The 13,298-nt window shown below is 39.1% G+C and overlaps 1 protein-coding gene across 3 annotated transcripts in view; it reads left to right on the forward strand.

The window, feature by feature from the left end:
- dennd3a (DENN/MADD domain containing 3a) overlaps positions 1-13,298 on the forward strand; it is a 141,911-nt gene that overhangs the window by 74,047 nt on the left and 54,566 nt on the right. For all 3 annotated transcript variants that reach the window (XM_078215749.1, XM_078215750.1, XM_078215751.1), the window contains 5 exons: positions 371-492; positions 3,917-4,072; positions 6,500-6,596; positions 8,091-8,194; positions 11,483-11,667. In XM_078215749.1, coding sequence (XP_078071875.1) covers positions 371-492; positions 3,917-4,072; positions 6,500-6,596; positions 8,091-8,194; positions 11,483-11,667 — 664 coding nt within the window. The remainder of the gene's footprint in view (positions 1-370; positions 493-3,916; positions 4,073-6,499; positions 6,597-8,090; positions 8,195-11,482; positions 11,668-13,298) is intronic.

Raw genomic sequence — 13,298 nt, forward strand, 5'->3', positions numbered from 1 at the left:
AAGTGAGCTGAGGACATTTGAGGATGTGTATCTCAATTACAACATTGAGTAACAATTGGCAGTGCAGTTTGGGGAAGTTCTTGATAATTTTGGATAAATTTCGTCCCTCTAAACAATTGAAGTTTCAATGTTTTGAAAATGAAGGTTATTCTGAGAAGAATTTACAATCTATCTAAAATAGATCAACCTAACAGACCTTTCGTGTTTCTAAAGGCTTGTATTCTCTATTTTTTTAAAATCAGAATAATAGAAAAATGAAAATTATTGCAGTCCAGAAAATATTTAAATGTAATTGCATAGAATTTTAATGAATTTTAAATATTTATCTATAAAGTCTAAAAGTAACTTTGGTTATTTGCCATATGTACAGGAAGTTGAAGGATTAATATTGGTTAACATTGATGAAGGAACGATTAAATCTTCAAACTTGACAGATATCAAACTAGACATACCCAGAATGCCATTAGAAGCTGCAGCATGTTTTACAGAAAGGTAAGTGCAAATGCAGTACATTTAACAAGCTTTCACTTAGCAACTCAGCATCAATGAGGTCCTGCAAGCTGAATTTAGGGAGTTAGGAGTTAAACTTAAAAAGTAGGACCCCAGAGGTAATAATCTCAGGATTGCTACCAGTGCCATGTGCTAGTCAGAGTAGGAATGTCAGGAAAGCGAAGATGAAAACGTGGCTTGAGGGATGGTGCAAGAGGGAGAGATTCAAATTCCTGGGACATTGGAACCAGTCCTGGGGGAAGTGGGACCACTACAAATCGGATGGCCTGCACCTGGGCAGGACTGGGACCAATGTCCAAGGGGAGTGTTTGTTAGTGCTGTTGAGGAGGGTTTAAACTAATGTGGCAGGGAGATGGGAACCGATGCAGGAAGTCAGAGGGAAGTAAAGTGGGGACAGAAATGGAAGGCAGAGAAACCAAAGACAAAAATTAAAAAGGGCCAGAGTGCAGAGACTGGAGAACTCAGTGAATGGGTCTAGTAGGGCTAAGAGAAATAAAACACAGGGAGAATGTACAAAACATGACAGGACTGATGGTCTGAGGTGCATTTGCTTTAATGCAAGGGGTATGAGAGGTAAGACGGATAAAATTAAAGCTTGGATTACTACATGGAACTATGATGTTGTGGCAATTACGGAGACTTGGATGAAAGGAGGGCAGAACTGGCAGCTTAGCATTCCAGGATTTAGATGCTTCAGGCGAGATAGAGAGGGTGACAAAAGAGGTGGGGGTGTTCCTTTACTGATTCGGGGGAATGTCACAGCTATACAGAGAGAGGACACATTAGTGGGATCATGTAATGAGGCCACATGGGTAAAACTCAGGTACAGGTTGGGGTTGTACTACAGACCTCCCAACAACCAACGTGAAGTGGAGGAACTGATATGTCAGCAGATTATGAGAAGATGTAAAAACAGCAGGGTTGTTGTGATGGGCGATTTTAACTTCCCCAACATAGACTGGGATTCCTTTAGTGCCAGGGGCTTTAACGGGGGCAGAGTTTGTTCAGCGTGTCCAAGAATGCTTCTTGAGGCAATATGTAGATAGTCCAACTCGAGAAGGGGTTATCTTAGACTTGGTTCTGGAAACGAGCCCGGGCAGGTGATTGATGTCTCAGTGGGGGACCATTTTAGGAACAGCCATCACAATTCTACAAGTTTCAAGATACTTGTAGAAAAGGATAGAAGTAGTCCCAGAGTGAAAGTACTAAACTGGGGGAAGGCTAACTGTGACAGTATTAGACAGGAGCTAGGGAATGTCGACAGGGGGCGGATGTTTGAGAGTAAATCCACATCCGATATGTGGATTGTGATGGTTTGTATGGTCGCAAGCCAGCATATTTGTAGGTATGTGGTGGTTTGGAAAGTTAAACACATGGCTTGCCTGCTACCTTCCCACTCACCGCCCACCACCAACCTGTTTTCCATGTCATAGTGAGCGGGCAACACATCAGGCTGCCCACTGTTGCGGCTCTTAAGTGGCAAATCAATGGCCACTTACGGGCCTCATCCCTCCTCCCTTGCAATTTTACTTACGGCTGACTGAGGCAGAGACGAGCAGCCCAGCAGCTTTCACTGTGTGAGCTGCTGTTGGGTAGAAGTGTGGGAAGGGGTATCTCCTTTGGGTGGGTCCCATAGGCACCCCCCCTCCAAGATCATACCCTCCCCTGACCAGCTTGTGGAACTCATGTTAAAGTACTCTAATGAATACCTTTGCTCTCAATCAAGAATAAATAATGAAGCTTGGCAGAGAGCCCAGAAATCCATTAGTCTATTGAAACGCCTGAGCCTCCACCTGACAAAACATTGCTTGATTGACATCTCTAGCTCTCTGATCTTTGCCGTCAATTACACAATCTTTATTAACAGTGGATATTACCTGGTGTATTGTGTGTCATTTTGGTGTCCGTATCTGAGGAAGGGTGTCCTTGCTATAAAGGGAGTACAGTAAAGGTTTACCAGGCTGATTCCTGGGTTGGCAGGTCTGTCCTATAAGGAGACACTAAGTTTGTTTGGATTATATTCATTGGAGTTTAGAAGAATGAGAGGGGATCTCATAGCAACATATAAAATTCTAACAAGATTAGACAGGGTAGATTCAGAAAGAATGTTCCTGATGGTGGGGGAGTCCTGAACTCCAGGGTCAGAATTTGAGGATAAGGGGTAAACCTTTAAGGACTGAGATGAGGAGAAATTTATTCACCCAGAGAGTAGTGACCCTGTGGAATTCGCTACCACAAAGTTGTTGAGGCCAAAACGTTGTGTGATTTCAAGAAAAAATTAGATGCAGCTCTTGGGACTAAAGGGATCAAGGGCTTTGGGGGGAAGGTGGGATCAAGATATTGAATTTGATGATCAGCCATGATAATGAATAGCGGAGCAGGGCCGAATGGCCGCCTCCTACTTCTAGTATTTGTTTCTATTAAGAGCTTTCAGTTTCGGTCATTGAAACTTCAAAGGGTCTTGTTCATTGATTTTTTTTATTGCCCTGATGCAAAGGAGTTTTAAAACATATTGAAAAGTTTTTGAATATTGAATATTTTTAAAAGGTTTTTTAAAAACACGTCCCGTTGTCACTATATGGTTCATTGGTTATGGACAATGTATAGTGGGTCATTGGGCATGGAGGTGCCACAGCTTAACTTGGGGGTATGGGAATTAGGTAGAAAGGTTTAGCTTGGCAAGGGAGGCAAGAGGAGCCATGGGGATGAGTGGAGGGACATACCTTGGTGTGGGATTGCTGGGTTAGGGGCATACCTGGACATGAGGAACCAAAGTAGGTGGGTAGGGGCATGGGATGACATGGATGGGGTATTGGAAATGTTTGATGAGTAGGTGTGAGAGCTGGAGAGCTTTTCTTTGTTTATTTTAACTGGGATGATGTTCCACAGTACTGAGGTGGTGGGAGGGGTGTACCTTTTTAAGTAACCCATTTTATCACCCAGCAACCCCTGTAGCTGCCTCTGACCTTTTTCCCAGGCTGGCTGACCCGACTCTAGCCTGCTCCTGCCCTCTCCACAATAAGAATCCTGTCCTTGTGGATACTTTCGCCTGAGGCTACCCACCTTGAGAATGACTATCCAGGCCATCATCTTAAAATTAAGACTGACAAATTGGCATCAGAATGTACATGATAATACCAATGGACAGAAAACCTATCTGTAGATAATTGTTTTAAATTAATAATATTTACTATTTAATTTCATATTGTTTGATGTAGATTAATACTATTTATTTGGGGTGGGAGTGAAACGTTGTATACAAGACATCACAAATCTTAAATAATCTGCATCCTTTTGTGTATTTCACGATTGTCAACATCTTAAGGAGGCTTTGTTATAAAATAGACCTTGGAAAGTTTGATTCAATTACCAAAAGATTTTTTGACAAACTCTTATTGTTTTTCAGGGTCAAAAGCCTACAATTGCATTATGATCTGGAGTTATCTCACTTGGGCTCCTGCACAGATATTTCAGATTTACGAATACGCAGAAGGGACTGGCAGCAAAATTTGAACTCTCAGATTCAAGATATATGCTTGGAACTGATGGTTAATATCTTCAGGTATGAATGGCAACTTCTGGGACACTCTGCTTTTATGGAGCTCAACACTGGACTTTTAGATAATGTTTTAGATAACTTTTAGATAATGTTTAACATTTAAAAATAATTTTGAAACACCTAGCCTATAAGTTATGATTCTGCTCCATGCAGTGGGATGAGACTTCCATCGATTTGTTTCTCCTTGCCTGACCAGTTGCAAATTACTTTGAATACTCAAGGACCATTTCTACCATTAATGGTGTTACTGAGGTGTCCACCCTGTGGCTGTAGTGGGAATTTGGTCATGATGTGGAGATGCCGGCGTTGGACTGGGGTAAACACAGTAAGAAGTTTAACAACACCAGGTTAAAGTCCAACAGGTTTATTTGGTAGCAAAAGCCACACAAGCTTTCGAGGCTCTAAGCCCCTTCTTCAGGTGAGTGGGAATTCTGTTCACAAACAGAACTTATAAAGACACAGACTCAATTTACATGAATAATGGTTGGAATGCGAATACTTACAACTAATCAAGTCTTTAAGAAACAAAACAATGGGAGTGGAGAGAGCATCAAGACAGGCTAAAAAGATGTGTATTGTCTCCAGACAAGACAGCCAGTGAAACTCTGCAGGTCCACGCAACTGTGGGGGTTACAGATAGTGTGACATGAACCCAATATCCCGGTTGAGGCCGTCCTTGTGTGTGCGGAACTTGGCTATCAGTTTCTGCTCAGCGACTCTGCGCTGTCGTGTGTCGCGAAGGCCGCCTTGGAGAACGCTTACCCGAATATCAGAGGCCGAATGCCCGTGACCGCTGAAGTGTTCCCCAACTGGATTAGTTGTAAGTATTCGCATTCCAACCATTATTCATGTAAATTGAGTCTGTGTCTTTATAAGTTCTGTTTGTGAACAGAATTCCCACTCACCTGAAGAAGGGGCTTAGAGCCTCGAAAGCTTGTGTGGCTTTTGCTACCAAATAAACCTGTTGGACTTTAACCTGGTGTTGTTAAACTTCTTAGTGGGAATTTGGGTCAGCACCTTGCTTCTTGATCGGGTGGTGTGGCTTAGGCCAGTCAACCACTTCAATGGTGGAGAAATAAAAGTAGTTGGAGATAGTTGATCTATTGCAATTTTAGCTTCAGGTAAGCTGTATCTTGTTGTATGAGCTCTCTTCTATTGATGGACTCAGACCTCAAAAGACCGGTAACTTTGTCAGTGCATTTTTTTTTTGCTCCACACCAAAGCACAAACTTCTGAGATCTCTGTGCTCCTCCATTTTTGCTTTCATATGTGGCTACCATTTTGTTATAAATTGTTGAATAAAGATCTGAAATTTGTTGCAATAACAAGACTGTTGTTTTTTACAGCAGTGCTCAGAGAAGATCCAGATTCCTTCTGATTGCACAGCCTTCATTTCTATTCCTTTCAAAAAAAACTGAGGCCAGAGGATGCATCTATGATGTCAGTGTAGTGTACACAACACACTGTGCATGGTGTTGTCACAAATGGCATGCATTTTGTTAAATAAACAATCAAAAAAGTTCATAATTTTCTAGAAATCCAGAAGGAGATGCTATGTTGTTTTTCCTAAACTCATCATGTGAAAGAAATGGAATTTCGTTGGTGGAAATTGATTAAAATTTTGTGTTAATAATACCAAGAAGCTTTTCATAATTATCATGGCAAATTAGTTGGTTGAAAGTACCCCTCATTATATCCGGATGCGAAACCTTTGTGATAGTGAGATGTCACTCCACCAGATCTCTCCGTTGAAAAGCTCACTTTAAATAGGGCAGGCATTCAACAGCAAAAACAACAAATTAGTAGCTCTGTTCAGTTTAGGTACTCCGCCGTTTTTCCATGTTATTACAGATTCACACTCTTGCAGTACATGTGGAACGCTAGAATGAAGATAGTTTGAGAATTCATTAATGAGATCCTGGCTTCTTTAAATGGAAGCAGCTTCTTGTGTACAAAGTTTGAAGACATCCCATTCTCACCTCTTGGAATTAGAAATTATTGTGGTTGTCGTGGAAGAAAAATAAAACCATCAGCTCAGGGAAGAGCGCCATGCTTGGAAAACCAAGATCATACCAGTGTTGTGACAATCACTTCAGTGGATGTGCCTCTGAACTGTTTTAATATAAAGAAGCGAAAGGAACTTCCTCTGGTACATCCACATGGAAAAATAGCGTTGTGGTATTGTGCAGAGTAACTGTTAAATTTTTACACCACAGTTTTATTCTGAAATTGCAGTGTTTATTTGTCAAAGACAGAGTTCCTATTTATTAAAAAAAAACTTGTCTTGGTTATACTTTGAAATAATTGTATCCATAGTCCATAATTTTAATTTCCATAGACTGGGTACCAAAATAATGCCGATTCATAAAAAATTTAAAGTGTCATATTTTTGACTGCAGAATTAATTCAATAAACCCATTATTATTGCAGGGAAGTGTCATCCCATCTTAATTATGAATATCGCGTCTTCAACAGTGAAGAATTTTTGAAGACCAGAACTGTTTCTGATAGGCCTTTTTACAAAAAGGTAATCAGTTAACTACTATTTGCACTTATGAAAATTATACTGATGCCAAGGACATACAAACTTCCATTTGAATGGAAACCATTGGTGGTGGTTATCTCATGCAATAAAGTTATCTTAAATTTCATCTCACTGCTTTTTCCTGTTCCTTCTAGTATATCTTGAAAGCTTTTTCAAAATCTAATTTCTTAAATTTTAGAAGTTGCAGTAAAAAGACTGTTGTTTTTACAGCAGTGTTCAGAGAAGATCCAGGTCCCTTCTGATTGTACAGCCTTCATTTCTTTCCTTTCAAAAAACTCAGCCCAGGGATGAGGATGAACCTGTGATGTTTTTTGAAATACCCACTTGTGATGTGGCATTGCATATTCTAAAAAACCTGTTGCTGAAAAAGAAATCCTTGCCAGCTGCTACGTTATTTTTCCAGTGCTAATTTTGAATAATGAAGTCTATGCTCATTGTGCCATTTCACTGACCTGTAGAAAAAAAATCTTTCACTATTTTCCATTCTGAAAGCTTCCATAATTTTGCAACTTCATTCTCTTATTTTGTCTGTTCTTCAATCATTTCTGTTCACTCTGAATCTGCATTACACCTTTCCAGTTGCGGCAAGGTGCTTTTTATAATGTGTGCTGAAAACTGCATACAGTATTCCTAACTGTGTGGCCTAACCAAGGTTTTGTGCTTTGTGCTCAGATATTTAAAATCTACATTCTCTTTCTGTTACTCTTCACGCCTTCAGTCCAGTTTATTTTACAGCATGTCCTCACATTCTTTCCTCTACTTATTTTTATTAGACAGTTTAGGTTATGTTTCGCAATTTCTTTGTAGGAATAGATTTTCTGTACTATTATTCAAAATATTTGAAATTTAAAAAAGTTCTACACTCTACAAGAATGATTCTTTTTGATACTGTTTGAAATAAACAAGAATATAGTGAGGATATGAACTTATAGTATTTTAAGTTAATGAAGGGACATGAAATGAACATGGACCCACTTAATGCAAACCAGGTTGTTAGTGCAAAAACATGGAAGAAAATCTGTGGAAATGATTATGTTGAGGAAACAAAAACTTGAATGTAATGTTACACAGGGGATGATGTCCTTGTATAATGAAATGATGATGGATGGGATCAAGCTTTAAAGAAGCTTAAGGCCTGGTATAGTAATTCCTGACTCTAGCATTCAAAAAGGAATAGAAGAAACACTACTTTTTGTTTAACTTTCTCGGATCATAAATTTCCCATATTTTTGTTGAGGCTCTCATTTCATGTCATATGCTCCTTTCATCTTTATTTAAAGCAAAATATAGTTTGACATGGAAGAGTTACTGAACAATGAAAAGTGATGAGGTAGGATGCTGGATGATAACTGGTCTTGTGTTTTTAAATCTGGAATTTCACTATTTTCCATTCTGGCTCTAGCTTTATCTTAGAACTAGATATGCTATTCCTTAAGATGCACACAATAAAGATGATTTTATTGTTACAAATTCTAGGTATTGGAGACCTATATCTTCCATTCTTTCCTTAAAGCTCGTTTGAGCAGAAAGATGGATGCTTTCGGCTGCATGGAACTCCGCATTTACTCTGAAAAAGACAGGTAAATTCTGAAAGGACATTGTTTTAGAAACTGCAGTTCCTCCAAAACGATTATGCAGTAAATTGTGGACTGTTAAAGTAAATCCTAAGTTAACTGTTAAATTGAAACTAATCTAGGAATATTCTGGTGGTTCTTGCGGCAGAGTGTTGAGTTTCCATCCAGAGAGCCCTGAACAGAATTTTAATCACAACTGTTATTTATACAGGTTTTGTAATTTTCTGCCAGATAGCAGAATGAAGTATTTCATCCAGGTGTGAGTTATGTCATTCAGATGATACCTCCTGCCCAATTAGTGATAGTAATGACATTTATGTCAAGGTCTTTCCCTAATGTAATATAGTTCATTTTTCTTGTTTAATAAATATTTTATTTTTTATGTTAAAAATTCATTAGCAGGCTCCTGTGAATTTGATCAGTGGCTTAGCTCTTAAAAAAAAAGTTTGGAACTATCAAACCTGGTTTCATTCTGATATCTGACTTGTTCAGCAGTAACATCAGCTGTGATCATAACAGGAGCTTAACAGCACTGGAAGAGAATGAGCCACTCTAAGCTGCCCAAACGTGCTATGCAATTTATTTGAGGACATGTATATTTTGTTTCTTCATTTTTCCCTGCTTCTAAATTAAGAATTGGTTACTACAGAATAATTGCATTTCAAGTTTATGCTCCTTCAGTTGATTTTCTGAACTGTTTCCTCGGAGTTGTTGCCAATAATACAATTGGCTTTGTTTTCTTCTCCCTTTATGTGGCAATTTCTTGGCCAATGTTTGGAACATATCCATTGCCGCATTGCTGATGATGGGAATTTAGCATCTCTGCGATGATGGTTGTAAAATAATTTCATTTCTTCTGAAATAGTGTACTGTATTTGCAACATGCTGAGTGTCTATTATGGCAATTAAAGATGCTTTGTAGTTTTAAAATTGCCAGCAGTCTATTCTGCTGCTAGGATAAGCATGAAATTCTTACTGTTGTGAGTAATGAGTTCCACTTCTTTAAGTGATTTTGCTGATTTAAAAAAAAATCATTTTCTTTATAGTGTGACAGAAACTAATCTTGCATGGTAATTTATCTTGAGCTGTTTCAGAAAAAAAAATCTCTATTTTCATCTTACTCTTTTCCCTTCCAGTAACGCGTGTAACGTTTTTGTAAGTTGCAATGTTTTTAACTAAGAGTAGCAATTACCATTTTTCTGTGAATAATACACATGATTTGGAATGCTAGCCCTAGTAAATTTCTAACGCAATGGATATCTTTCTATTAATGTTCAATACCCCATGATATAAGTGCCACAGAAAACCTAATAATTCAATCAGCATTTAGAACACAATCATGTGGTTCAGTACAGTAGAATCCTACACGATAAATCAAAGTCCATCACTTTTGTCTTGAGCTGAGAGAGATCAGTGGAGTGCAGAAGGCCACAGAAGAGTATAAAGCTGTCTTTCAGCAGTGACATGAATACTTGAATCTTAATTTATTTGTATTTTGTGTTTACTTTAATTTACTTCATTTTAGCAGTGCAGCACTACTGTGATTTGCAAGTACTTCTTATTTCATTGCTTTATCAGAAAATGGGTTGAGCCATGAATTGATTGCGTATGATTTGTGATTAGCTATTGCCTGCCTATTTTCTCCTTTAGCATTTAGACTGAAGCAGGATAAATTTGAGTTTATTGGGGTGAGGTTAATCTTTGCGCTTACTGACCTCCTGAAGTTCAAAGTGTAGTTTCAGCAGGTGTTCTGTCTTAAGAATGAGTACAGTCTTGAAGATACTTGGCCTAGTTTAAACATTTTTCTTGTTCAGCTATAACAACAGCTTGTATTTATATAATACCTACAAGGTAATATGCCCCAAGATAATTCACAGGTGCAATATTGAACAAAATTTGACACCAAGGTTGTGGGCAATTTGATTCAGGTTCAGACAGTTGCCAGTGACAGGGAGAAAGTCTGTGGCTAAGGTACAAAATTTGTGAAGGGGACTAATATTTCTGCTCATCCACTCATGGTCAAGGGATGTGTTTAGCTAGTGCTAGGTATCATTACTGTATATGCAGAAACTGATGTATTTTTGGATCATGTCATGGAGGAGCAGGATGGAGATGCAAAATAGGAAGGGGCTATGGATGGATCCTTGGTGGGCACCTATGTTAACGGTGTGGGCGTGGGAAAATAAGTCATTGCAGGTGATTCTCCAGTTATGATGGAATAGATAAGAATGAAGTGCAAGCCAAGCCATTTGGACAATGGAGAAGTGTTGGAGGTGGATGATATGGTCAACTGAGTTAAAGCTTGCAGACAGGCCAAGAAGGATGGGGAGGAAATTAGTATTTTCACATAGGATGTCATTTGTGACTCTGAGAGCCATGTTAGAACTGTGGGAGGGATGGAGACTTGATTGGAGGGATCAAAACCTGATTGTGGGAAAGATGGCACAGATTTGGCAGGTGGCAGCATGTTCAAGAACTGTGAGCCACATCATCACTGCAAGAGTAGTTCAAGTATTGAAGGGTCTGGTAAACAGGGAGGCATCCAGACTGTTATCAAAATAGTTTATATCTCTTTATCAGTGCCCACCTTTGTACATATCTTTAACCTGTTAAAATCATTGATAATTTAATCGCCTGGAGTCTGGAAAGATATCTGAACATTCAACATAAACTGCATGTTCAACAGTTTAATTTTGTGAGCCCAGTTTTGATCTGTTTTTGATTCCCCATGCCATATTTCCCTTTGGCCGCATCTTACTAGCTGTTGCTTTGTTTTTGCCAATGTCATTGTGCAAAAATCTAGCTGCATATTTGCCAAGTTAGTACACAGACTCAACTTTTTGTCTTGCCTGTGAGAAAGCGTCATATCTGTCCGTTGCAACAGCTGAGCACCTAAATTAAATGTGCAAATGTGAGCTGGCACCCTGCTCTTTCACTATCGGGTACAGCATATTGGTGACCCAAGATACGGATGATGACTTGTGCCTTGTTTGATCACTCTTTCATTTTCTTGATCAGTTTTTTCTGTTGTATGAAGTCACTTGTCAAAGTCCTTTGGGCAATTTCAAAGCATACTGGATGTTGGTGGGTTTTTTTTTGGAACAATCTTCAAAATTACTTCCTGCGTTCCATTACTTCAGAACTCAGTAATCAGATGAATCACTATGTCATATATTCTGATTTGTTAAAATCTGTTTGCCTTGCCTCAGAGGAAAGATAAGTTATTCCACTTTTGTTATTTTTAGTAGCATACTGACTTGTTTATTATAAGCTTATTGATTGATAACATTCTAGGATGAAGATGCTAGATAGCCCAAGAAGGCCCACGATGGAAGAAATGGCTCTGAGGAAGGAACGTTCTTCTGACTTCTTAATGGTTAAACGACTTGCTGCAAGCATGCCAAATCTGCCAGTGGATATCTTGCATGATTTTCCGATTGACCACTTGTATATGAGGATGAACAAGCTTGAGAATGATAGTAAGGCCTATTGGTAGAACTTCATTTTAAAGTAATATTTTGTTTACAAAAATTCACTGTTCGACTACATAATTGATTTTCTTTCTTTTAATCGATTCCCATTTATGCTTCTATAATAATTTAATCTTAACTGTTGTCTTTTTTAAAACTGGTACCTTGAGATTCTATTTAGTGCTTAGGTTTAAGCTTCTGCCTTGACAGGCATTTAAACCTGGCTATCCTATTTGTGTATATTTTTATATGGCTTCTTGGATGCCAGTTTTGCAGTATTGGAGCATTCTATCTTTCTCTGACACTTGGAGCTAGTTCCAAAAGTGACTACAAACATACCCTGTGTGACACAGGCTGTCACTCCTTTTGCTTGAGAGGGTGTAGGAGTAGTAGACTGTAGTAAAAGCAAAGTGTATTGGTTATTGCATTGTGAATTGATGGATAGCAGCATTGATTTAGGTTCCCAATCTTAAACCAGTTATCTATGGTGTGTGATTTAATCACAGTAAGAAGTTTAACAACACCAGGTTAAAGTCCAACAGGTTTATTTGGTAGCAAAAGCCACAAGCTTTCGGAGCCTTAAGCTCCTTCTTCAGGTGAGTGGGAATTCTGTTCACAAACAGGGCATATAAAGACACAAACTCAATTTACAGAATAATGGTTGGAATGCGAATACTTACACCTAATCAAGTCTTAAAGGTACAAACAATGTGAGTGGAGAGAACATTAAGACAGGTTAAACAGATGTGTATTGTCTCCAGACAAGACAGCCAGTGAGATTCTGCAAGTCCAGGCAAGCTGTGGGGATTCCAGATAGTGTGACATGAACCCAATATCCCGGTTTAGGCCGTCCTCGTGTGTGCGGAACTTGGCTATCAGTTTCTGCTCAGCGACTCTGCGCCGTCGTGTGTCGTGAAGGCTGCCTTGGAGAACGCTTACCCGAATATCAGAAGCCGAATGCCCGTGACCGCTGAAGTGCTCCCCAACAGGAAGAGAACAGTCTTGCCTGGTGTGATTTAATCAGCAGAGCACAGTTTTGCTGTAGATTGCAATGAAGAATCCCTTGCAATTTAATGGCAATGCACCCATTCATTTGCTCTTTACTATTAACAAAGATAATTTAGTATTAACAGAAGGGTATTTTGCTTTTCCCCCAGATTAATAAATTCAAACAACTTTACCAAGTGTGCAGGATATCCATTCAGCAAACTGATACTTTAAAAAAAATTTGTTTGTGGAATGGGGGCATTGTTGGCTAGGCCAGAATTTATTTCCCATCCCTAATTGCTCTTGAAAAGCTAGTGGTAAGTTTCTGTCTTGAACAGCTTCAGTCCATGTTGTGTAGGTACGCTTGCCATGCTGTTGGAAAGGGAGTTCCAAGATTTGACCCAGCGACATTGAATGAATAGAGATATAGTTCCAAGTTAGGATGATGTGTGGTTTGGAAGGGAAGTTGAAAGTGATGATGTTCCCATGCATTTGCTGCGCTTGCCATTCTAGTGGGGTTCATGAATTTGGAAAGTGCTGTCCAAGTAGTCTTGGTGAGTTGCTGCAGTGAATCTTGTAGATGGTATACACTGCTGCCATTCTGTGACAGTGGTGGAGGAATGAATATCGAAGGTGCTGGATGGGGTGCTACT

The sequence above is a fragment of the Mustelus asterias genome, chromosome 7 (genome assembly GCF_964213995.1).
Source record: "Mustelus asterias chromosome 7, sMusAst1.hap1.1, whole genome shotgun sequence".
NCBI lineage: Eukaryota > Metazoa > Chordata > Chondrichthyes > Carcharhiniformes > Triakidae > Mustelus > Mustelus asterias.